Below are 26,646 nucleotides of genomic sequence, written 5' to 3'. Positions count from 1 at the left end.
ACTTTTAATATTTTAATTTTTAAAACTACGCATTTCACGTCGATCCATTTTTAAGAAAAGGAAATCCCATTAAGATAACACAATGTGGGGAAGCAATTTATAATTTTGAAACAACCAAAGCTAGAAAGCGTTCAATATAAAGTTCGTTATCACAACATCTTTTAAAAGCTTTTGCGTGTTAAGAAAAAAACTTCATGGCAAAGTTTATTAGTTAATGATTTATTTTAATTTTGCAGAGTAACATTCAGTGATAAAGGGAAAAGTCTACCTAACAAATACAATGCATAACTATGGATTCGAGTATTGTATGTTTCGCATGAATGTTGACAATGAAAAACCTAGTTTGGACGATTTCATCTGTCGCATATACCTACATTTTGTTGCAAGCGCTGAAAAGAACACGACGCGTTGGCAGGGATAATTAGATACAGTACGCATACGTGAGAAAAGGTAGCAAATGTGGGCCGGACTTAAAGACAGTACACACACGGGGGTGTAGGATGGATAGTTTGCAGTAGTGGCGACGACGGCGCACAAGCACTACACTCATTCGAGCCACGACTTTTCCACGTGACACACACATACCGACAGAGAAACTTTAGGTGCCTGTTGTTTTTCCTATTTTTTTTTATACTGTCAGTGCAGTTTTTACCAAGGAATTATTATAAACTACGATTAAGACTTCGATTGATCAAGGCCGTTTTAGACCGGAGTGAGCTAGAAAAATTGAGAGTTCAGGCGGATGTCATCTTCTAACGTTAAATGCCTTGGTTCGTTCATCCACGATCAAATAAGGTGCGTATCAGCAATTTTATTTCTTAATTATTGATTTAACGTAAGCTTTTTCTAATTACTTTTTTTCCGGTCGATGAATGATAAGTATTGTGTACTCTAAAAATAAAATTAATTGTTTATGATGTCTCTCGTGACGACGAAACATCGATAATTGAATAAAATTTGGTTTTTGTTTTTGAAAATATTGAATGTTACAAATGGTTAAACTTAACTTATCGAATTTTTCGAAATAAGAGAAAAAAATATTCAACAACCTATAGCTTCGCGTTCAATTGAAATTACTTCACTCGAATTCGTCTGTTATTTTTGCCTTTTGCAAACAGAAATAACATTTAATTATATAGAATCACATGACTTGCATTTCACGTGCCCTAGTAATGATTGCAGGGAACAAATATTGAGATCAAACGTTCGTTTTGCTCAAATCCACAAAAGCGTCGAGTGTATTTCATCAAGTAATAATATCGATTGACGAGCCTCGAAAAAACAATCAATATTTTGCTCCAAAATAGTGTAGGATAAACACCAACGTTATAAATTGTCGTAAAATTATTTAAAATTCAGTGCGAGGGACAATTGAATGGTAGGCAATAGAATGTAACGTGAATACATTTTACCGAGAAAAGTATACGCTAAATCTTTGAAACTCTAGAACCGTGTATAGGTATATCTCTGTATGATACAAAGAAATGAACTACTTAACTTTGGTATATACGTTGAAACAGCGTTTCTAGTCAATTTATTGATAAGTTTAACACGAACAAAATACATATGAGAACACGCGAAATCGAGAGCTTACTAATTTCGAATATTGGGCAATTATTCAGTTAGTCGTAAGGTTCAATGTAACACTTACTGTATTTCATTTTGAATAAAAATCGAAAAATGTAACAATAAAGTATTATATAAAAAAGATTGTCGTCAGGAAAAAGCTTGTCTTGAAATGGAACATCTATCAGCTTGTACGGGAATCGATCGGCTGTAACAGGTACCATGAGTGACTGAAAAATTAATTATCTTCGAATACCATTTACTTACATGCGATGTAGAAAAGTTGCGACTGTTGTTCAAAATTCGATTAATTAAAAAAATATATTCTAAGATTTATTTTTTCCGGTCATTAGTCGTTGAATGTCTAAACATTTATTTGCAGAAATCTCGGCAAAAATTATATTCATTTCTCTGCCGAGTATGTATTTGATAAGATTATTTTTGTTAAACTTCAAATTTATAGCAAGTGTAGAGTAGTTTTTTAGTAAATAAGTTTTACTAATAAATTGAAAACAGTAGCCTAATAATTTCAATGTTTCGAGGGTAAAACTGCTTAAATGCTTCTTTCTGTTTTTTTTAATTTGAATTTATTGCCTTTAAAAATATACAATACTACTCGTTGCTTTTTTAAGATACAATTTGAAATAAGCCAAGCCTCAGAAGTAAGTATTGATTACATTGAAATCCTGTCAACGATACTTCAAGACACCATTTCATGTTGTTCAAACATTGTTTTACAAAAAATGACAATCATTACAGACTACAGATATCTGCAATCTTACGTTATTTGTAAAATTTCGTCCTTACTAGAAATTTTTTTCTGGAAACATTGAGAAACGTCAAAACATGTTTAACTATCAGTTATATTATAAACAAAAGTAGCATCTTTCGTCTATTGATGAGTGTTTCAAAATTGGTATCGTTTAATAATAAAATCACATGTAATCGTACGTCGCATCATATTTTAAACTATATATAATTAAAGCATATCTTTTGTCAAGGAAATCTATTTTAACGTCATTTTATTTGAGGCAGTAATTATAAGAAAAGTATCAACATTTAAAAAAGTAATGGGTAAATGACAAATTAAATACTTTTGATTATTCATTGAAACAAGAAAAATGAAGAAATTTCCAGAGCAATCGCGAGCAGCATTAGCGAGTTTATTGTTGACACTTAGGTAGCTAAACTCTGTTAAAAGTATATACACACACGAATGTCCTTAGGCCGTAGTTACTTATTCATCGGCTTATTACTGATGGTCGATAACGCCACGTTTTTTCTTGCTCTTGTTTAGATGTGTTCGCGTTCGTATTTACATTTAAGGTAAAGACTAACGATGTAAATGATGATTGCCAACATAACCCGTTTTCAATTGAATTGTGCTAACGTTGCATTAGATTATCTTGACATTGAGTCCGGAACTCGATTATCTACTATCTCATTATGAAACCGTCTTGTCGGCACAACATTAACTGTTGGAAACATTACCCTCCGTCAAATTCTTAAAAATTAATGCTTCTCCGGTCTTTCCAATTTTCTACATATATACATCGATGTTCTTAATTTCCAATTTTTTACATATATACATCGATGTTCATTAATTGTACTCATTTTCACGCAATGTTTAGGTTCGCTGATGACTACTTCGAATCTAAAGCATTGGTTAAGTCGCGGAGAACTCGATAAATTAGAAAATGTCGTCCTCGAAGGTAGAGGAGCGCGACTGCTGGGCGAACAATCTCCCGACCTCAGAACTAGAGTATTCCTCAAGGGGTTGCCGAATTACTTGGTATGTATTTCAAAATGTTCCTTATTACGACAGTTTTGAATTGATGTACACTTATTTAAACAAATAATTATTTCACGTTATAATAACTTTATGAAATAATTTTTATACACTAAATTCTTACATTAAAATGTTTGAAATACTAATAACTATATGAATAAATAACTCATTTTTAATATAAGTTTTGGAAAACAGATAGTTCGTCAAGCAATATAGCTTTATATTATTTGATATTGACCACCGCAAGAGTAGTTAAATTGCAATCAGTACATGGTGAATGAGTATTGATTTGAGTTTAATTTATTTATTAATTAACCACCGAAATAATTTTTTATGATTCGCTAGGGAAAAATAAATTCAACTGTAATATACTTTCAACTTTCAATAATAAACAAATCATCGTTATAGTCATAACATCAAATTCAATGATGATATTGTTGGCTTTTACTCATTGATTATAACATTTGCAGACGAAAATCTCACAAATCCATGATGCCGTAATTCGAGGTTCACTGGCAGAAGTACAACGAATTGTAGACGGGGAACCAAAGAAGAAGCTAGTTGTTGCCAAAGATTCAGCTGGTACTCCATTAATTCATAAGGCTGTTTACTACGATCACCAAAATGTCGTGGAGTGGATTGTTGACAATTACCCCACAACTGTTGAACAAAAGGACAAGGTAAACAATTACTGGTATAAGCGTAATGTTATAACGGATAAATGAAACCATTCTACATGAAAATATCCAAATTTAAGATTTATAAATGTTTGGACGAAAATCTATTTGTAAACCATGATAGTTCCAAAAATCTCGCTAAAAAATAAATCATAAAAAATTAATTTGAGTGTTAAAATGAGAAAAACTGGCTTCATCGAGTCATATTATAAATTATTAGTTTACGATTACGTTTATATTAACGTAAAAGTGAGATGGTGCAATACAAAAGAAACTAAAAATAATCTAGCTGACGTTTAATTCATACTCGTACACTAGGATTTTGTCGATATATTCATTCTCAGATCTATTGTTATTATATCGCTAGACAATAAATGCGTAAATGCGTCGCATTTTCCACAACTAAAACATTATGAAAGTTAGAAAAATCAATTAAGTTAAAAAATAGACTTTCAAGTTACGTTAGTCAGATTTCAAAACTTCCATCAAAAACCGTTCGATTAGAATTCCCATCAAGCGAAAGTACACGCGCACGCGATTAGCTTATGTCAGAAGCGAGCTTGCAAACAATGCTTTTTTTTTATTCTCGAAGGTCAAAGCCAACGCACAAGCACTTCCGTAAGTTTATCATCGAAAAAAGAATTTTCGTGGAAGTCGGAAATGTACATATATCAACGACGATCGGAAGAGAATCAATATTTGCATGTGTATGTATATAACAAAGTACACATACGTACATCACGTAGCTACACGAAGATTCGGTCGGAAATGTCTCGCTCACGCGACGGATTTCCTTTTCGAGGACCCCCACGCGCGCGAGGTGTCGCATACGAAAGCTTGAGCGTTTCTTTTATAAAGCTCGCGTGACCTATAAGAACCACCTGTTTTCTTCCCTTATACATTTCGCGTGAGCCGTGCACGTACAAGTGTTATATCTTTTTCGAAAGCTTCCTTCCTTCCTTCCTTCCTTCCTTCCTTCCTTCCTGCATGCTCTTCATCGTCGACATGCTATACATCACTCACTCCGTTTACCCTCGCGCGAGATGTTAGTTTTGCCGTCGCGCTCGTTCGTTTTTTATCACGGTCCCTATACCGAATGTGTTCGTTCGACGAACGAGCGAGTTGCGCACATTACCGTTCACTTTCCCAAAACTTTTCGTACAGTCGTTGACAGAGAGTGAGCTTGTTTATAAATATATACGAATTGCAACTCTATATGCGTAAGCGTCATACGGCAGACCCAACGCAGATTCGTAATACACTTGCGACTTGTCCTTCGTAGCAATGGACGAAATAATCGCAACATATACCAAGGCACCAGAGGGCTAAGTGCGGATGCCACTTGTACGCGCAAATTGTGCAGTCTGTATCGAGAAAAAAACAAGTATCTTCAGGGTTGAAAGTGGGCGGGTATTTCCAATGGACATCGCCCGCCCGGTCGATCGTCGTTGAAGTGATCTATACACGTGTATACGCGAACGCATTTAGACACCTTCCCGGCTACACGCACACAGCATAAATATTCACACGCGCCGCTTCTATTTTCTTTTGCGTTATTGCGAGCTAGCGAGCCGAGAAGGCTAGCGGAGTATACAGTTGTCGATTGGGCTTACGATCGCCAAGTCCGTGGTACACACTTTGGAGCTTATTTCTTTTAATTGTTTTATTAGTGTAGTTAGCAAAGTTGTATTATGATGTTGCGTGGGTGAATTGTGATTGTTGTGATATTGACGGATTGTATTGTAGTATAATGGAGCTGATAGAGTATATCTGTGGCTCAAGACCATCCTATTTTGTGTTTATAAAATCTAAATAAAATATTTAAAATCAATAAGTTGTTTCCAACATGTAGTTGGTTATCAGGGTTTCGGATCTTGGTAACTTTTTCTTGATATCAGTAGATCTATTGGTTTTGCATATTTTAATTCTATTTCTAACTTACTCCTTTCGAAAGTAATGAAAGAATCGTATGTAACAAACTTACTACAATTTACTTTTACTATTCATAAATGCGAGAAGAAATTACTCAACGAAAACTAAATGAAAGAAATATTTATTGTGAAACCATTTAAAAATTACAAGTCATATTAATAATTTTTTAAATTAAGACAAAAAATAACAATACTGTTAAAGTAATCGATTTAATAATTTATCGATTTAATAAGAGGACAAAATTTTCAGATGAAAATACGAGTGAATTTTCTTTGTGAAGTTGTTATGAATAAGTCGCACCAACCTTTATAGCTTATACCATTCACCGGATATTCAATTATTTACTCGTACGAGGCATACCGAATTCACCCGAGTAAACTATGAATAATTGAATTAAAGCTTTGAATAGTCATATATTGTCATCAACAGCTAGTTATAAAAATAAGATTAAATGAAATTTACAGGAGGGTCGAACAGCGCTGCACTACTGCGCAGCTTGCAGAGATCCGGAAGCTGTTTGGGATATCCTCATCGAGGCGGGCTGTGACGCGAGCGTCTGCGACAAGAAAGGCAATCCAGCTGCTTATTATTTGCAACGCGGTGCTGAAATCGAATTACCTGATCCCGAAAAGATGCTTGGACACCGTGGCAGACGCCGACACACCAAACATGACAATCCACAAGCCAATAGTTAGTATACAAATGACAATCGATACTTTGCTCACTCGCTTTATATTTTTGCACGATAGTTCAGACGATTAGATAGGGTCGTGATTTTGTCGGGGTTACCGGATCCTTTTTTAGTTTATAAGTAGGTTTATTACGAATTTTTTAAATGACATCATAACGAATTGTTTGAAAATCATACTGATGTTTCACGACAACGAAGTAGACTACTAGTATGAGAATATTGATTTTACATAGATATTTTTTATCGTTTTAAGAAATTTTTAATAGATTCACATGTTTACGAATACTTTGACAGTTGATTTTTAATTTTAGTTATGATGTACATGAAACTGTTAATTACATGGTAGGATCTGAAAATACTATAGTAAAATTTCGTGACTACTATAGTACGTTTTGAAGAAAAAAAATAATGAAAAATATTTCATTAAACAAGCAGAATTGTAGAACTGGAATATCAGGTGTTTGCGTAATTAAATTAATAGTGATTAGAACATTACAAAACAAGTTTAGCAATTCGAAAATAATGCGACTACTATGTTAATAATACATTCTTTAAATCACATAATATCGACATAAAAGTTCTAGTAAAATCTATTACCGTATTCGAAATTCACTTGGTTTTTTCGTCCTTGGCAAGTATATATTACACGTCAGGCTCTAGAACGATTGACATTGTAAATTCCACGGACTTAGAGCCATATGTAATATTGCATCGCTAGCTTTTTTCTTGCTGATCGATCTCACGTCGGCGTTTTAATTTTTAAAGCTTGTTTCACTTCTACGGCTCGTCTGAGTAACCATGCGGTTTTTTTTAACTAGATAATCGAAAACTTTTTTACGACTTTGTTTTCTGAATTATTAGGTTTTAGTTTTGAGCTTTTTACGCTGTTGTAAATGACATTTCAATAAAGATTATTATGGAATTTTTATTTTCATTGGATCAGCTTTAGTTTACAATAAATCACAGTCGTACGATCCCTAAAATCACTACTTTCATGATATCTTATTATTGAATACTATTAAATTTCTGAATCTCAATCTCAAAACGAACGAAATATTTTCTTTCGAGACTTTCAAGTCTCCTTAAACTAATATTCGAATTTTGATATAATATGTTTCCATTACATTCACTTCCACTGAGTGGTTACTTAAATTCAAATATTTCAAATTGATAGCACCGTATATTAAAGCGTATGTCAAGTTTTATAATAATTCATTTATTACTACAATTTTTGTAATATGATAAAAAATATTCAAAGTTTAGTGTTTAACATTGGCTGGTTAGCTTGACTGTTAATAAGCATAGTAACATACATACAAAAAATTTGACTTCAACACTTTTTTATAAAGCTATCAAGTACTGATTAATGATCTCTTTATTGATTAATGAACTCAATTTTCCAATTATATGTATAAAAATTCAAGAGAATTAGGACAAACGTTTGCAATGTTTTACTATCTAAAATAAAAGAAATTAATTTGGACACTTTACCCAATCTATTACACTTAATAGCAATGAATTAAATGATTCTTGAGTAATTTATTGAGCCAATAATTAATTATCTATTACGTCGAAAATGTACATTGGCTTCAAGAAAGTGTAACGTACTATCCCTTGCTGTTTTACGTATATAAAAAATTATTATACAGCAGAGCATAAAACCAGACTATTATTTTCAGACTGACTCAGTGCAAATTATACTTAAATGACGTATTTCTCATATTTAAATTTTGGTAGGTTTACAAATAGCTACATATAAAGAACAAAATATAATTTTGCAATTTGAACAATGGTTATTTATAGACCTAATTAAACTATTTATTTCTACAAGTAAATTGTGCTAGCTATAGTAATAATAATTAACCGGGTTCGTTTCATACAGATACCGATTCTACACACATTTATTTAATTAATTTATGTAACATAATGATTTATTAATTGAATAGAAAACATAAAATAGTTATTATTTTATTCGAAAAGATTAAACGTTTAAACTTTCGACAGAAAATTCGATAGCAAATATTCTTAACTTTTTTTTACGTGGAAATCAAAATTTATTTCTATAATTGTCAGCATGCTCTTAGTGTTTATTAGTACGCGATGTTGCTTCAATAAAGAACAAGTCATTTATAACGTAATATATCTGTACATTTTATTTTGTAAACACGAAACCGCATTCATTGCGTTAAAAATTAATACGTTTTTCTTTAAATATAATTGATACTGCATGTATCAATCTTGTTAAGCAGAACTTTAAAAATGGACCTAGCTAACAGTCAAAAAGTAATTTCAGCATTTTATTACTGAAGTACATCTCATTTCAAATGTAATCAATTTCAAAAGCCTTGTCAATCATAACTGATGGATACGTTTTGAATACACAAATGGTTCATATAAATTACCATAAAAAGTAATGGCTGGAAAAAAAACTGGAACGGATGAAAAATCTATATAGGAAGAAGCTGTCCATAAGAAACGAAGTAGCTCCTTGAAGTTGAGAGGCCGCGCTTGGTGCATAGTAGACCTTGCTCTACGTCTTGGCTCTCTTCGACGTAAAATCTTATAGCCTCCTCTTCACGAGGTGCGCACGTGCAGATCGAGAGCTCGCAACTCCGCACACTGTGTGTTCGCGCGCTTGAATAATTGATAAGTCGATAGAGCTATTTCTCCCTTGTTGCGCATCACGAAGCTTGACTCGCGCGCGATGCGGCAGATTTGCAACAAACGCCCGCTCAAACTGCCTTCATAGTCCGATTCTCTCGCGTATGCGCGATAACATGAATTTTCGTATATAAACCTTGCGACGGAGGGGAAGGGGGCGAGATCGTTTTGTGTTGCTTGACAGACACTTCACCTTCTACGCCCTCGCACGCTAAAGCTCAGTTTATCCGCGGATAGTGCTGCGAACATGGGCAAACTCAGTGCCAGCTCCGATCGAGCTGCTGCTGTTGCTGCTCTCGGTAATGATTCCCATTTCCAGTGCAAGTTCAATGCAGTTCTCCCTTGTTTTTATATTAGCTGCTCCTCTGTGTTTCAGCTGGTTATTCGCGAGCTCTGTGATTTTTAAATTTTATTGCAAATTTTAAATGAGTGACACTCAATGACAACTACAAGCTGTTGTTCAATTATCCTCGTTGTAACAATCGGTTGGATAACAATCTGACCTTCATTTAGTGAAAGATATATCAGGTTTTTTTTTCATATAAAAAGATACATTCATTATAACGTAATATTTTCAAGCATAATTTAAAAAAATATATATCATGAATATTGGAAGATCACTATAGAATTTCTTTAGTGATTTTAGTGATCATTGAAAATGATTTCTATATTTTATCGTTTTAATGAAGGTTTATCGTCAATTATGCTAACTAATTTATCACTCAATAATAAGTAAATAAAAAATTGTTTCATAACGTTTTGTGCTCATTAAGTAGTCTTTGGACGATGGGTGAAAGTTTTTTTTTAATTAGTCATTTTATTTGCGATTTTGTTATTGGAAAAAGAAAAAATAATTACCTTATTATTAGATTTTTTCTAAAAAATGCGTGATCAATGTGATAAAAATTTTACTATATTGAAATTAAAGCATTATAGTGTATTCTACATGGTTCACAAATGTAAAGAAAAATTATCGAGGTACAAGTGTATGTATTCATAATCAGCTATATTGACAAGAGTACTTTAATACTTTTTCAGCTATTTTTCAGCAAGAAATTTAGTTCTAATTTATACATAAAACAATGAGTTAATTGAAATGGAAAATATAAATGTTACCACAAGTAGTAATGATAGAAAAAATCAAAAATGTTATATCATCCTCATTATTTAAAATGAAAATATTCTTCATAAGCACAGAGTGCTGATTGTACAGAATATAAACTGAATTAAAGTAGCTTATAAACGTTTATAAATTTATTGTATTAGTGAATTAGTTTACGTTTCATCGACACAATTTAACTCTTTCAGTAATACACTTCTATGTATGCACTTTTACTTGAAAGATCTATTTCTTTGAAATTCGCAATTTTATTTCTATCATAATATACCGTAATTTATAAAAGATAAGAAGCATTTCGTACGCATAAGACGAGTTTAACAACTATCATTTATAAATTTGATCACGACGAACGTTCAATGAACGTTGTTGTACGCTATTTTGAACATAAAGTCTATGATGACTAACTTTCAATCTAATTAAAGTTTATTGATTGCTGCGTTTGATTGCTAAAGCACAAGTGGTATTATTGAAATAAAAAGTATCTCAACATATTATAAATTTAAATATTCTATGCTAAGGCTAAAGTTCTACGTACATAAAACTTTAATCTAACGTTTGTAGGTCTCGACTTTAAACCTTCGAACATACGAATATGGATCCACAATCGAGACATTGGAAAACTACAACAAGTGCTGTGGGAAGGACACGGGGCAAAGTTACGCTGTGAAACGAGCAACAATGTCCGAGTTAGGCGCTTTCTTGAAGCTGTGCCTTTTATTATGGTGAGTTTTATTTGTATATATTTCACGCGAGTCGTAACTGAACGTTCGTGATGTTTTACAGGGAACAATAAAAGACATTCACGCAGCAACGATCAAAAACGACATAGACACTTTTCGGAAAAAAGTGGAAGATCCAGTATCCCCTATTATTTTATCGAGCAAAGATTGCAATGGCCTTAACGTTTTACATAAGGTAATCAACAATGTAATATTGTCATTTCTCGCTGAGCAATTGGAGTTAATAACAACTGATTCAAGGCTGCTGGCTTGGGATACGTTGAACTGGCCAAAGAAATTTTAGACAAATATCCGGCAATAGTAAGTGCACAGGATGGTGATGGTAGAATTCCTTTGCACTATGCTGCAGTTTGCAGAGACGGTGGAGTTATGTTCGATCTGCTTGTGGAGTATGGCTCCGATGAAAGCAAACTGGATAACGTAAGAAATTTGGAAATAATTTACAGAACGTAGAAGTTGAATTGTTTACCTCTGCTACTCGTATTTTACGGTTTATGAGTCTTTTTGTTGGAGCTACATATTGCTGAACATTTTATTCAAATGATTGACAGCGAGGTAAAGTAGCGGCATTTTACAAGAATCGCCCGATGGACATTGACTTGTCAAGCTTAGTGACAGTGCCTGATGCACCGCGAGTATCGGGCACAAACTATCCGCGACACTGGGACTGGCGTATCATAGACTCGGACCAGCCGTTGCCGCGCATCAAGCGTACGGGCAACAACGCGGACGACGACAGTGCATTCGGCAGCGCCGAGTCGGCAAAGCTTACCGAGGAAATCACCACACCAGAGGTATTAAACGACGATAACGATGACAACTGAGACGTACCTCCAAAGTGTACTACTCGCAGTCGCGAACTGCAAGTTTTCGAGTGTCGTAAAAAGTCTCGTATTTTCTTTAACTTCATTATACTGCGATGCGTTGACAATGCTCGAGGGAGCTGTCAAATTTACGTCGTTATTTTTAATAAGAAAGCGTTCTGAATAATTAAAGTTAGCTTGAACGATTTAGACGAGTTTTATATCGATTAATTTCTTTTAATACAGCAATTTTATTCTTAAACATCTCGATCATCCGTGCTACCATTGTAAATAAAACCTTTTTAGATGCTCTTTTCTACATATAATCATACTATGCACGAGAAAATGCAATGCAGATTGTTTTTTTTTAATCAAGCATTTCATCGCTTGAAAGTGTAAATTTTTATCAGTCGCGCTTATACAAATTAAATGAAAATTTGAATTCTAAGAAAGCATGAGACTTTTGTTGGTTCATTGGCAAAGGCTAAATGTATATAATTTTCATTAGCTTTATCTATAATTTTTCTTGTAAAATACTCATTTGTCATTTGGACATCTTCATTTCGTTTAGCAGTGTTCTCTTTTTATAACAGTACACAATATAATATATATTATGCATCTTTATATTGTACTCACAAAGCTTCAGTGCTTAAATATAATTATATTTACACATATATAGCCATTGTTTGCACTCAACGTGTTATATCGCATATGTAAAAATTTTTCGTCTTATTTGAGGTCAATCTTAATGAAATACTATTTATAGATATAAAAATTTTATTATCTTTAAGGTATCACATACACTCTAACCATTGAAGAATTATTCTTGTAGCTTGAATTATATATCGCGACAGCTGTCGTATTTAATTTTATTTAACAAGTAAGATTTAGCTTGTTCCTATTTTTGTTGACCTAAATTTGCTAGTAAAATGTTTAGACTTGAGTTTAATTATTATAAAGCTTAGTTTTTGTAGTTAATACTTGAGGTGAAATAATATTTCTTAAATTTTATCTGCTTCTCCTTCATTTCAACAAAATTAATTATACGTTACTTTACATTTTTTTATAACAGTTGAAAATTTAATTATATCAAAGTAGTTTACATACTAAATATTTTAAATATGTAACTCTTAGAGAGAGAAATCACTTGGTTAAATTGTACACAATAAAATAATGATTGCTACATATTCAACATTGTGAAAGAATATAAAAACGATATTAGTTGGCGGAATTCCAACAAAATGAAATTATATATAAAAGCAACATTAGAATATTTAAAAAGTCGATTATATAAATTTTCAAAAGTTACGTTAAATATATCTTTTCAATGGGAAGAAAAAATTATAGTGAGTAAATTTGTCATATATTGCTGCAATATTTGACAAAAGACGAAAAATTTTTGTACATTGCAAGTCGTCGGGCGGGTAATAAATTCTGTTACATTATCGTTAAAGTAAAAAGATGCTCCGTCGAATACAGTTTTTTGAAGAATTTAACGTAACTATACTGTTCTCGAAATTCATATTATGTACAAATAATATAAGATATTTTTCGAAAAAAATTTATACCCAGACAACTTGACTTGACTGCTAACTTCGAATTTCAAGTGCTCTGCGTAATAAGTTTGAGTTAACCTGTCATCGGCTTATTACTGTTTAAAGCTAAAATTGGCTGGTATGATATTACAGAGTTATAGGATATATGGTGTTTGGAATTTGGAATTAACTCCAAATGGATTTGAAACTCTATAACACTAAGTTGTCCAGGCGTGATACCACGAGTACTTCACTTTCGAGTTTAGCGTTTAAGGTTTCTTAGTCATGGGTACACAGTTTTTCATGAATTGTGGAAATAATGCATAACGTTTTGCAAAAATGATAATTTCGACATTGCATCTTATTTGACTCCCTACCCGACGGAGTAGAACTGAAAGCGATATAAACAATGAACTTGCAATTAACCCACATGCACCATTAAAAAGCCCCTCACAAAACAGATTGAAAACGCGGAAGACGAAATGAATGGCAACGAAGAGGAGCCTGAAGCGGAGGAAGGTGATGCACAAGCCGACGAAGGCGATGAACAAGCCGATGAATGCGATGCACAAGTCGACGAAGGTGATGCCGATGAAAACGATAATCCTGCAGAAAATGAAGAAGAGGTTGTTGCCGTTGCCGAAGAGGGTGAGCTCCATGACAACAATAACAACGAAGTGGCTGAGGTCAAGGCCGAACGCGCCGTGACTACCTATTCCACTAAATCCGTGCCCGAGTTCGCCGAGCCCACGTCCGAAGTAACCCAGTTCGAGTTAACCGAAGCAGTGTCGTCTTCGAAACCCACGTCTGTTAAATCGGAATGTATTGCTAAAACCGCGTCGGCTAAGACGAAACTCAATTCCAAATCCGCGTCCGTTAGAACAGAATCCACTTCTAAGTCAGTGTCTATTAAAACAGAGCCCAATCCCAAGTCCGCATCTACTAAAACGGAGCTCACGTCCAATTTTAAGTCCGAATTTTTTAAAGCAGAGTCCAATTCGAAGCCCTCGTCTACTGAAACGGAGTTCTCTTCGAAGCCCACGCACGTTAAGACGGGAGTCACCTCAAAGTCCACTTCTGGCAAAATGAAGCCCATGTCCAAAATAGACGAAAACGAATTTGTTCAAATGGAGCCCACGCCTGAACTAACTAAAAAGCCTACGTCCCAGCCTTCCGAGATCGAGTCTATGGAATCGGCGGCCACGTCAAAACCCGCCTCTGCTAATGTGGATCCCACATCCGAGCTCTCTGAGATCGAGTCCGTCGAATCGGAAGCCACTTCGAAGGCCGCGTCTGCTAACATGATACTCGAGATTCACAATTATGCGCCCAATGAGTTCGAGTCCACTCTTGAAATGTATAAAATAGATTCCACTGAAATAGAGCCCACTTCCAAGCGCGCGTCCGCTAAATCAAAGCCCACTTCAAAGCCCGCGTTCACTAAGGCAGAACCGACGCTTGAGTTCCCCGAAAGCGCGCCCGCATATCCCGAGCCCACGCTCAAAGTGGCCGAGGTCAAGACCAAAGCTGAAGATGAAGTAGAAGTAGAAGTAGGAGCAGGAGCAGGAGCAAAAGTTGAAGTCGAAGCTGGGGTTCAAGGTGGCGATGATGCCGAAGCAGAGGACTCGGGCGAAGCACAGGAAAATCAGAAAGAAAACCAAGAGCACGAGGAAGAGGAAGCTCCGCCAGTCGAGGAAGCTGACAAAGAAACTAGCGAAGCAGAGGTGCCGGTAGAAGAGAGCGAAGCGGCCGACCCCGCGGCCGAAGTCGAGGAGAGCGACGAAGGCGACGACAAGGTTGAACCGAGCACAGCTGACTCTGGCGTCGTCCGCACGCCAAACGATGAAGAGCAGGTTAGCGATAAACAGAACGTGTAATGCAATTGTTGTACATCTTTTCTGTGAGAGAGGCCGCTATATAAAACACGTCACTCATTCGTACAAATAAGCCTGTTAACCCTCATCGATTTTGCTAGTTTACAACTTTTAATTCAAGCACCTTCCGTCATATAATCTTGATGAAATGTCATTTGAACCTTATATTCAACTAGAGGCTTTCTACATGAGTAGTCGACACGCATCGCACTCCGATCCGCAAATAAAATAATACTCCGACTAATTTGTACTCGTTAACACCGTGACTCTGGTAATTCATAAGTCATAAACAACTGTCGATACAGTAATTAGAGATAATTATTTCGATTACAATTGGGTCTTAAACGTTCATATAATGGGCAAGAGTAATTAAAAAATTGGCAAAATAGTAATGTAACAAATTGTAACCGTAATGGTTTAATCAATGGCTTCGATACTCGGGTATACGCACCTACGATTCAGAAGTGTTTTTTCGATTTTTAATTACCCTAAGTAAACTCTTGATAATATACTAAACAAATCTGATATGCTCGTGTATGATTAATTTCAGGATTTCCCATGCAAAAATATTGAAGTGGAAAAATAAATTGTTTTTGTTGATTTTTTTCACGTAATTTATTGAGTAAAAACCATTCTTATCTGTATAATTAATTAATCATCAACAGATACCGGGCTATCATGCAGTATTCAATCTAGCTTAAGTTATTTAAAACTATGTATAATATCTGCTCATTGGCATAAGGATCGATAATATAAACTTTACGACGCATTCACGAATGAAAAATAATTTCAATAGCCCCGGGAATAAATGGTTAATGTTCAGTTTCTGCTCATGTAGAAAGCTAAATCACTTCATACCAGCATGATTGCACACGTATTAGAATGTTCAAGCTCTGAAATAACAAATCAATAAATAAATTTCACGCCAGTGGTACCATTGTGAGCTGAAATTACAAGAATTGAAAAGCGTGTACTCCACGCATAGCAGAATTTCCATAGAGTCGTGTGTTCCGTGAAAAGTAGGCAAAGTTCGTGACTCGTACTTGTACGTGTGTGTCTGCTGTTCATGCGATGTTTTATCGGCAATCTTCATTTACGGCTCTGTTATTGTCAATCAATCGGAAAAGTCTCTATCAATCGTACACAATGACTATCAAATAATCCTCTTCGAAACATACACGTTGTAAAACATTACAGGTTTATATTTAACAATGGTAAGCAATCGATTATTTTTTATCGCTTTTTTAGCTACGTCTATTTTAAATGAGCATTAAAAATAAATATGTTAGAGTTGACTGTTGCTGTGTCGATGTCGATAGTATATTTATTGTCGATATAATCAATGTGTTACACTATTGAAATTGCTACGTATGCTTGTCTGCAAGTGCAATATTTAGCACGAACAAAAATTTACCATGTAGTATTTCTTGAAAAGCATATTTGTCAACGTTATATCGTTAATTCGTTCTCTACACTTTATATGTTTCAAAATCTATTGGATGTTGCACCAAAGTTACGATAAATAAATTGAAATTACTTTTTACTCAATGAAAACTTTAGAATAACATGATCTATTACAGTCGTTTTACGATGAGAAACGCACGCTTTGGCTATCATAGATGAATATAACACGATCTAGTATAAATATATTGATGTTTGTATAATACACATAATTAATATATTATAAAACACAGTAAATTCAATAAAAATGTTTGATTATATTCAACGGTTTTGTTGACGACTGATAATTTCGAAATACCTTCGCTGTTTCACCCTCACCAATGTACAATCATGTATTACTTTATATATAAATATCTAATTTTTTTATTTTCTAGATATTCATCTATACTATGTGAAATAAGAAAATATTATAGTCTTCGACAGTTTTTACGCAAAGTAATTTCATATTATTTACAATCCAAACGTATATATGTTTCATCTGCGGAAGAGACCAATAAAAGGGGGCAAATATCCGGACGCGCGAAGCGTCAAGTGCACCTGCAGTATATCTGTTAAATCGTTGAACATCAAAGACCATCGCGTTTTCGTTAATTATTCCCGTCAAAGTGATTGCAGTACAAGGAAAACCCGAAAATCGATAGTGAAGCTGGCCGTCGGTCGATCGTGGTAGTGAAATTGACTGCATACGAAGCTATAGAAACTCGCGATACGCTGGGTAATCTTTGCCCAAGGTATTGCCAAAGGCAAACATTCGAAGCGAAAGACTAACAACTTTTTGAATTTTAAATGATATTCGATCGGCTTCGAGTATTCCACTCCGTGTTATTTTATTTATTCGAACGATTTCGATTCGTAGCTCGTTAAGCTGCTCGTGAATTACGAAAGACGCAATCGATAAGTTGTTAATGAAGCTAACCGGCGAAAAGAGAAAGCCTCCAATGACGATCCGAATGTAACAAAGTGATATCCGGCAATTCGCTAAAGAAAGACTCGATCGCTCACACGCGCGCGCGTACGCACTCGTGTACCGATTACCGTCTAGAAAGGGAAAATGTGAAACATTGATGTGCACTTTCATATGGCGTAAAACGTCGGGCATCGGCGACTGCACAAAGCTCATTACCACAAGCAAACACAGAGAGACACGAGGCGCACACTTGTGCGCGCGTGTGCACGCGCGCTTGTGAGGCAGATAAAAAAGCGAAATAAGGGCGCGCTTCCACGTACCTCGGAGGAAGGTATAGAGAGATAGCGATCGATCGGCGTGTCACGCACACCTGTCGCGACCACATTAAGCTGGCTTTCGGTCTCTCGTCGTCACCCCTTTCTCTGCGCTACGCGCGTTCACGTTGAAATGGAAAAACGGAGCGAGAGAGAGAGAGAGAGAGAAAAAGATCGATATACACGCGAGTCGCCCGCATCGAGGCTGGCGCATAAAGCGAGCCGCGCGAGATCGCGCTTGCGTCCCTTTTTCCCGCCGCGTTACTCGTCGCGCGACCGCTGGCCAGCCGACGTGCTCGCGCTCCTCTCGCGCGCCCCGTCGTCCTGCACAGAACCACGCGTGCGTGGCGGACGAGAGAGATGACGATCGGAGAGGCCACAACGGAGAGGACACGAGACAGGCTGTTGTTGGTTGTTTTGTAGGCTGACGAAGAGGCGCCAGACGTGCAGCAAGAGGAGGAAGCGCCAGCCGAGGGAGAAGAGGGCAAGGAGGAGGAGGAGGAGGAAGAGGATGGGAACGAGGAGCAGGCTGCAGCCGACGACGAGGAAGCAGCCGAGCTCGCGGAGAACGGCACGATGGAGCAGCTGGCGGCGCTCGTGCTGAGCGGCGAGGGCCACCGGCTCGTTAATCGACACTCGAGCAACCCCGAATTGCAGGCGTTCATCGACAACGTGCCCACTTACATGGTAAGTCGTAGCCGTCTTCATTACACTCGAGCTGCCTTCGATTGCGCTCGATATATGGATTGTTGACGCGACGTCCAGCTCTACTCGGCGACGAACTTGCGAACCTTGCCTGTCAAACTTGTCAAAAGGCGCGCAGACCTCGTCGCACCTCTACCCTACGTTTTTCCTTTTCCTTTTTCCGAGTCGGGCTTCGCGAGAGAATGCTGGCTAGTTCGCTGGTCGAGCAGCTGCTCATGGATATCAACCAGTTGTACATCGTCGGTATTCTCACTGAGGCTTTGTCGCCGGCTAGCCTACTCAGTCGTCTACAGGCCGTTTTCTTTCCCGACAGTCAAAGATACGCGCCGTGCACCGAGCGGCCAAGGATGGTAACCTCAAGGAATTGCAGATCTCGTTGGATCGGCGTAAGTTTGCCATGGCTAAGGACCAGTCGTCGCCGCATGGTGCCACGCCGCTTCACGTTGCTGTGATCTTCGGCCATACAACGATCGTCAGGTATTTATGCTTCCTTCTTTATCGTCGATGCTTCTTCATTTCGGAAACGCACGAACATTTCTGACATGGATATACTTCTTGAAATTAGTAACAATAATGCAATTTCTTCACTCGATATAAATATAAAAATTGCCTCTTGAAAACCGGCGAAACGTCTTCTTTTTAGTCAACGCTTCTTAATTGTTCGCGTTTCGCGATACACGCGCGACACGTTCGATACCGTGATCATTGCGTAGAATATTGACAAGAAGATTTGAGTCGTGAGAAATGGGAATTCGCAGGTACTTGGCCGGCAGATTTCCCGAGACGACCCACGCGCTCGACTTGGACGGACGCACTCCCCTGCACTACGCAGCCACGCTCGCCGACAATGGGCACTATTATAATCTACTACTGCATCTCGGAGCCAATCCACTCGTGCAGGATAACGTGAGTTCAGCTACTTTCGGGCTCGTCACCGTGAGCTTTTTAATTAATTGACGAGTTGAATCGTGGCAGTTCGGCCAGAAAGCGGAATACTACAAGCACAATCAGGACGACTTGTCACACAAGCAGCTTTTGCGCGATTTCGGCGCCCCGGAATCTCTCGCCGACGAGATGCTTGTCGATAAAGGTATTCTTCACGCCCGTGCGCCTTACTTTGCATGCGGACAACACTATTGTTTCAAATTATCGAACGTAATTTATTTTTCTTCAACTACGTACGATTTCGATCAACTACTAGTTTACATTACTTGTATTTCATTATTCAGTTTTGTTTCTTGACAAATGCTGTAATGAGTAAGAGAAGTGGAACAGCAATATTATATTGCGTATTCTTTTTAAACGTGTTTATCACAATCAAACTAATGATTTTAATTACAATTGTTTCAATTACATTAAGTCGAGAAGAAATTATTCGAGAAATTGTATTCAATACTTTTTCGCGAAAAGAAATCTACACGCGATATGGTATTTAATACTTTCGCACGGCTTTTGTAGATTTAGTAAGTAGAATAATGTGAAATAAGTAGTTGCGTACCAGAGAACTTGATTGATCAAGATGTTGATATTGAATATGTTTATTTCAGTATGAAGCTTGTCGAGAAGCATAGATATCGTTTAAAAAACACATTTTGTTAAATACTTAGAATTCTCGTATAGATATGCGTGTAGAAAAAAAGTATGGCATTTCAAAAAATAATTTTTTCTCTTCACGATACAAATTAGCAGAGGTAATTAACGTAAATCAATTGGACGTGTTACATTCAAAATTCATATAAAATCGATGTCACTCTTTTCATGTGTCAGCCAACATCACGGCTTTCATTTTTCGACTTTACGATTATTATTCCAAGACCAGAGTGAATCAAGAATTGAACGTTCATTTGAAAGTGTGTAGCGGGTCAATTGTTTTTAATCTAATTTGATTCACTACTGCGTCGTAGAATGTTATAAAACACACAACATCGAATTGCAAACACGTTACGTACAAAGTCTTGACATAATGTAATTGTGAATGCTCATAATTGCCAGTTCCTATTGTATTAAGCCTATATTTGAAGGATGTGTCTATAATTGTTCTCATGATTCCAACTCATGCTCTCGCAACCACCATGATCGCCACGACCACACCGCCATAATCGAACATAAAACGAAACGGAAAATCACGAATCATAAAACGATCGCTCGCAAAACGATCACCTCAGTGGCGAACGGGGACACGGCGTCGGCGCGTCGCGACGTCACGGAGCCGGAGACTTTGGCGACGCTGGAACGCTGCTTCAGGCTGCTGACTTCGGGAATCGGCGGCAACGGCGGCGCTGCCGGGGTGGCAGCTGGTGGCAGGCGGAGCTCGATGCCGAGTGCGGCGGCCGGCAGCACCAACAGCGGCGCCTCCAATAACGCCGGTACTTTGCTGGGCCGCTGCTTGCGGCGCCAGGTCTTCGAGAAAATCAAGCACCGCGTGACCTGCATGGATCACAATCTATTTGACGTCATTTGGCCCGCTTTGAAAAAGTACAGCAACGCATACGCCAGCAACAGCAGCCTCGAGGAGGGCAATCTTAACTTAGTGCGCGAGCGGAGGTTCGAGATTCTCCCCATCAATTCCCAACGCTTTCTTTATGACCCAATATTTCTTTTTTATTTTTATTCATTTATTTATTTACTTTTTACTTATTGCGCTCGTAGGATGCTTTTGGACGTGCTTTCTGCGAAAATTAAGCTCTTTATAGACACGACTCGTAAGATTAACTCTTTGAGGCGCGAATTGTACGAATATGTATCACCTGTATTGATATTGTTTATTTTTAAAAGACTAACATGGACAATTTGCTTCTACGTGTTGTCTTTTTTTCGCGAAAAAATTGTCTTTACATATAACGTAGACAGTTGAAAGTATGAAATTTTTTTTCTACATATTTTCCATACGTAGCGTGACAATGTATAATATTTTTCGTAATTAGCAAGTCCAAAAACAGAAAACAATCGCGGTCAGAGGTTTTCCTCGTAAAATCAACCGTATTATATTTTTTAGAGAGCTTAGCTATCAACTGTAGAGTCTGAGATTAAAATTCGAATAACCGAAAATTGTCCCCAACTGCAATGAACCAATAACAATACTAACAACGAAAACCTTCCCAATCCAAATATCCACGTAGATTATCGGTATCCTCGTACGACGAAGACTTCACGGGCAACGTAGTGGTGCCAGACTTCGAAAGCTACGTAGTTTTTGCCGAGCTCTTAGACCCATTGATTCGAGATCTTCACTGCGTGACAGCGACCGGTGAATTACCAGATCAGCCAGGCCCATCGTTCTTCTACGACGACGACTACATTGGAAACACAAGTGCCAGTACCCACAGCGACAAAGTGTCCCGCGAGAACATCACCTACTTGGAAAGTCGCGATCTCGACCCGAGCGGCAAGTACATCATGGCCGGTGTGATCGAATGCACTCGCAACTTCGTCGATCACCAATTGCCACTGACTATGCGCATTAACGAGCTGGAGGAGACCGAAAGAATCATCACGGGTATACTCATCGGTCCGGAACTCACCAATTTGCTGGCTGAGGGTTCAAGCGAAGACGAAGCTGGCACCTATTATACCCTCAGCGAAATAATGGACCCGTTCAACGAGGTGCGAGCTCAACTGGCGGGTTCGGGCCTGTTGCTGCCGATCAGCGAGACTGAAAACAGCGACGAGCGCCGGTTGCACGGCAAGCATTGGCCTTACGGTCGTGGAGTTTACGTGACGTCTTCTGGGGATCTTGCCATCTGGGTGAACGTGCAAGACCACGTGCGCCTGATCTGCTGTAGTAGCGAGTCGAAGCCCGGCTACATCGGCAAAGCTTACGTGCGCTTGGCAAGGGTGCTTGCAGTTTTCGATCGTAGCTTCGACTTTAGGCGCGATCCCAAGCTGGGTTTTCTGACCTCGAGACCGTGCGCTCTTGGCAATACTCTCAGATTCGACATCATCGTCAAGCTCGCCGGGCTTTCGAAGAAACCGGACGACTTGAAGCACCTGTGCGTCGTAAGAGGTTTGAGGATTCATCCGACCTTGAGGAGAGACACCGTGAGGCTGGGCAATCAGCAGAGTTTGTCCATCAGCGAGCTGCAGACTTACCAGGACTTCGACAGAGCCGTACTCAATGTACTCACTTTGGAGAAAGAATTGGCGCTGAATAGCTCGTACAAAATTGCTTCTGTTATTGCCAACATCTTCAAGAGAAGACGACTTTCCGGCTCGAGAAGCGTTAGGCCCTAGTAGTAGCTGCATACTTATTTACCGAGAAGACTGACTGTTACAACGCTTGTATACTCACTTGTCATTCTCTTTTATCTTGCAAAACAAAAACCCGCCTCATAGATTGTTAGCTCTTAAGATTTTTGTATTTAACTTAGCGCTTAAGTAAATCATCATTAAGCAATTATCAGTTTGCTAAAGCTGCCTGTAAATGGAGAATCGCCTCGACCAAAAAAATAAAAACACGATCTGTGATACGTTTATTTGGCTAATTAAAAATATGCAAGCTAATCGAAAGTTCGATCAACGTTAGGGTCATCATCAATTTGGAAAGATGTGTGAGCTTGTCGTGTGGCGGTTGACGGATACGTCTCTCTCTCTCTCTCTTTCTCTCTCTCTCTCGACCAATTGCTTTTTTGGGTTAGTAGATCCGATGATTTTAGCTTTTCCTCATTTCTTTCTCCCGACTCGATACTTTGACGCCCTCGTATTGTGAACCCAGGAAAGACTTTTCTTTTGCCTATGAAAAATTAATCAGCGATAATACGGCCGTTGAAAAAACAAGAGGTTAAAGGCATCGGAGTACATGTGTGCAGCATTGATTTTTCCTAGGTATATATTCGATGTGGCAACGAAACAAAGTGGCGACAAACTATCGACGTCTTCGTTCTATGTCACTCGCACTCGAAGCTAATCCACCACTGATCAATATATAAATGTGGCGCAAGCACATATATCTTTCCAACTTGATGTATTTCTTTTTCTCTTTGCTCGCTATATAGTTGAAGTGCGACTTTACATTGACTGTCCCAGCATGGATTTCTTATGTACAATAATAGAATATAGAATTGTTGGAAGGTAAAACTTTCAAAAATAGTAAGTACACTGCATGATCGCAAAACCTTGTTGATTAATTCAAATTCAACATTCCAAGGTCTCACTTCAATTATAATTTATCCATACATACGATAATTCAATTTATTACAAATGTTTTGATTCTACATATCTCCCGAGCAAAATCCCAGAACACGCCTGTAAATACAATGTGAGTTTCAGCTGCCCCCTTCATCCTTGAATATCGAGCTATCGTGGGCTTCGTTTATCGACACTTGAATATTACATGCGCCGACTAAGTAACGCTGTGGGAAAATTATTCTTTTTTAATTTTTATTTTGCAGAAGACGAAAAAGAAGAAGACCTGAACGCCTATGAATAAATATCTCTATATTGTGTGCATTTTCATTTACTTGCATATCTCTTTCGCATATATTTTATTTATCATCTTGTTGCATTGTTGTAATGAAGAATTAAAGAAAAAAGCTTATCATTATCATATTTCGTAATTTTCCTTTCATTTTATATTGCTTCATTTGGCTCTCATCACACCCCCAAAAATGTATTTTCAATGTATTTTGTTAGTGAATGTCGCACTTTATGGCTTACTCACCATTATTTATTTCAGTCTCATTTTTCGGTATTTTACAATGTTTTTCCACTGACGTTATAAACGAAAAACCCTATCTCACGAATTTCTTGTTGCAGATCTGAAAATTTTTCACGACGAGGAAGGACGATACTTAGTGTCTTGTAAGTTCAAGACATTGTTTTATCGATTTATAGAAGAATTCAGTGTATTTTCGACACGGCTATATTGATTAACTTTGTTTCAGCACTCGGCGATCCATTAATAAAAGGTTTAACCGAAGTTGCAACTACAAGACCAAAAGATCCCGTTACGTATCTCGCGACTTATCTGTACAACTTTGCCAACCAAGAAAAACCAAAAGACAACAAGGTAAATTATATGCGACGAGTTTCATCGTCTATTCTGAATATTGATTTGTGCGTGTACATATTTAGGATTCCAATATATTGATAATACCCGAACAGCAAAACGGACACGATGGAAACGAAGAAGAGAATCAAGATAACGAAAATGACGATGGCTATCCACAAAGTCCGGATTTTGACGCACCGGAATCGTTATTTTCGGAAACGGAACGGGTAAGCTTTTATATATTCGCCACTTGTTTTATTATTTCGAGTGTTTTAATCTAAGAATATTGAAACTATTATCAGGATGAAAACGGACAAAGTTCGCTTCACTTCGCGGCAAATCGTTCCCATTCAAAAGATGGTCTTTATCAGCATCTTTTAGAGACTCAAATCAACGTTGCACTGAGAGATTCAAAATACAGAACGGGAAGAGACGTTGCCGAAGCATCTGGAAATAGAGGGAATATACAAGAGATTGATCGCTTTGTCGTTTATTTGGCGGCACGCGGTATAACTCATTTGTTTCGATATGAGCTGGTATTTCCCACTATTGGATTATCATGTACATTGTTTTTTGTAAAGGCGAAACAGATAAACTTGTAGAATTGCTTATGGAGGGATATGATCATATTTTGGATACCGAAGATGATGATAAAAATATATTGCAAATCGCCGAGGAAGAGGGCAATACGTCAACCGTGGAATTCTTGAAATCTATTGAGAATTATACGGTAAAGTATTATCTTTCTTCATAATTATCTAAATTTTCATGTACAAATGACAACTGGATATTTTTTTTAGGACTTGAGAGATGAAATTCATCGAGGAATACGAGCAGGCAATTTGCCCAAAGTACGAGAACTTTTGGAAATGAATGGAAAAGGCGCCAAATTACTTGCGCTGGGTAAGAATACAAATGGTCGATGCTCGTTGCATGTCGCAGTATTAATGGAGCACGAAGATATCGTAGATTACCTTGCCAAAACCTATCCAGAGACTTTACAAATAGGCGATAATGTGAGTAACAGTTTTTACTGAATCGTCGTGATTTTCATTGCCTGGAATTAGTTTTTTTATTACTTCGCAGTTGGAAAGAACTGCTTTGCATTATGCTATGGGTGTACCTTCAGTCGAAGTTATGAGTAGCATGCTTGTCAAAGCTGGAGCAAAACGAATACAAAAAGACTTGGTAGGTTCCAATCATTAATATCCAGAATATTTTTAATACTTCTGACTTTTAGTATATTTATACAACGGAACTTTGAATGCTATTATCATTTTTTTTTTCAAAGATAAATTTCATATTCGTTTTCTCAAAACAAACCGCGACAGTTACTTATATTTGTATGACTTATGTAGGTCATATAGTATTGAACAAAAAATAGCGTTGCGTCAATAGTTCAAGATCAAGAGTCAAGTTTATAAATAACTACGTCAAGCGTATAAAATATTTTCATTTCTTTCACGTACTGCACTTGACAAAATAAATGTTAGATAAAATATTTAAAAGATATAATTTATCAATAAAAATTTATAAATTTGTTTCAGAAATCACGACAACCGTCCTATTATTATATGAACAAAACCGATATTGAAGAACTTCAACGCGAAGAAGAATCATTAGCTAAGTAGAAAAGTAACAAGAAATAACAAAGTGAATGGTCGAGGAGCGTTGTTCATTTATAAGAAAAAAAAGAGTCAATACTAATTAATGAAAAAAGAATTAACCGAACTAAAACTAACAAAATAATTAATGTCACATAGCTAAAAATATTTATATAAAAACAATATTTGTTGTAAATACGCATGTCATTAAACGTCGTTCTAAAATAAAAAAAATTATCTTACATTTAAAAGCAACGTACTTGTGCTTTAAAAATACCAAC

At 37.1% G+C, this 26,646-nt stretch overlaps 1 protein-coding gene across 11 annotated transcripts; it reads left to right on the top strand.

The window, feature by feature from the left end:
* Positions 1–458: 458 nt before the first annotated feature.
* Positions 459–26,602, top strand: LOC131666023 (uncharacterized). Of its 11 annotated transcripts, XM_058938348.1 has the most exons (22): positions 472–795; positions 3,198–3,358; positions 3,826–4,035; positions 6,429–6,654; positions 10,998–11,158; positions 11,220–11,351; positions 11,417–11,596; positions 11,728–11,970; positions 13,961–15,367; positions 18,494–18,757; positions 19,089–19,252; positions 19,534–19,681; positions 19,751–19,865; positions 20,941–21,141; positions 24,527–24,571; positions 24,655–24,779; positions 24,845–24,988; positions 25,064–25,268; positions 25,343–25,491; positions 25,562–25,777; positions 25,848–25,949; positions 26,309–26,602. In XM_058938348.1, exons 2-22 carry the CDS (start codon positions 3,206–3,208, stop codon positions 26,390–26,392), a joined length of 4,674 nt encoding a protein of 1,557 aa, XP_058794331.1. In that variant the 5' UTR covers positions 472–795; positions 3,198–3,205; the 3' UTR covers positions 26,393–26,602. The 11 variants fall into 11 exon arrangements, 2 of the variants coding, with proteins under 2 accessions (XP_058794331.1, XP_058794332.1); XM_058938349.1 differs by lacking the exon at positions 20,941–21,141 and having other exon boundaries at positions 474–795; XR_009302065.1 differs by lacking the exons at positions 24,845–24,988; positions 25,064–25,268; positions 25,343–25,491; ... (1 more) ...; positions 25,848–25,949; positions 26,309–26,602 and adding an exon at positions 21,895–23,404 and having other exon boundaries at positions 459–795; positions 13,961–14,162; positions 15,114–15,367; positions 20,941–21,319; positions 24,655–24,740.
* The last annotated feature ends 44 nt before the right edge of the window (positions 26,603–26,646 follow it).

This window comes from Phymastichus coffea, unplaced genomic scaffold (genome assembly GCF_024137745.1).
Source record: "Phymastichus coffea isolate CEN01 unplaced genomic scaffold, Cenicafe_Pcof_1.1 PCOF00055, whole genome shotgun sequence".
Taxonomy (NCBI): Eukaryota; Metazoa; Arthropoda; class Insecta; order Hymenoptera; family Eulophidae; genus Phymastichus; species Phymastichus coffea.
The sequence above is the reverse complement of the archived record's forward strand: the minus strand, read 5'-3'. Positions and strand labels throughout refer to the sequence as shown.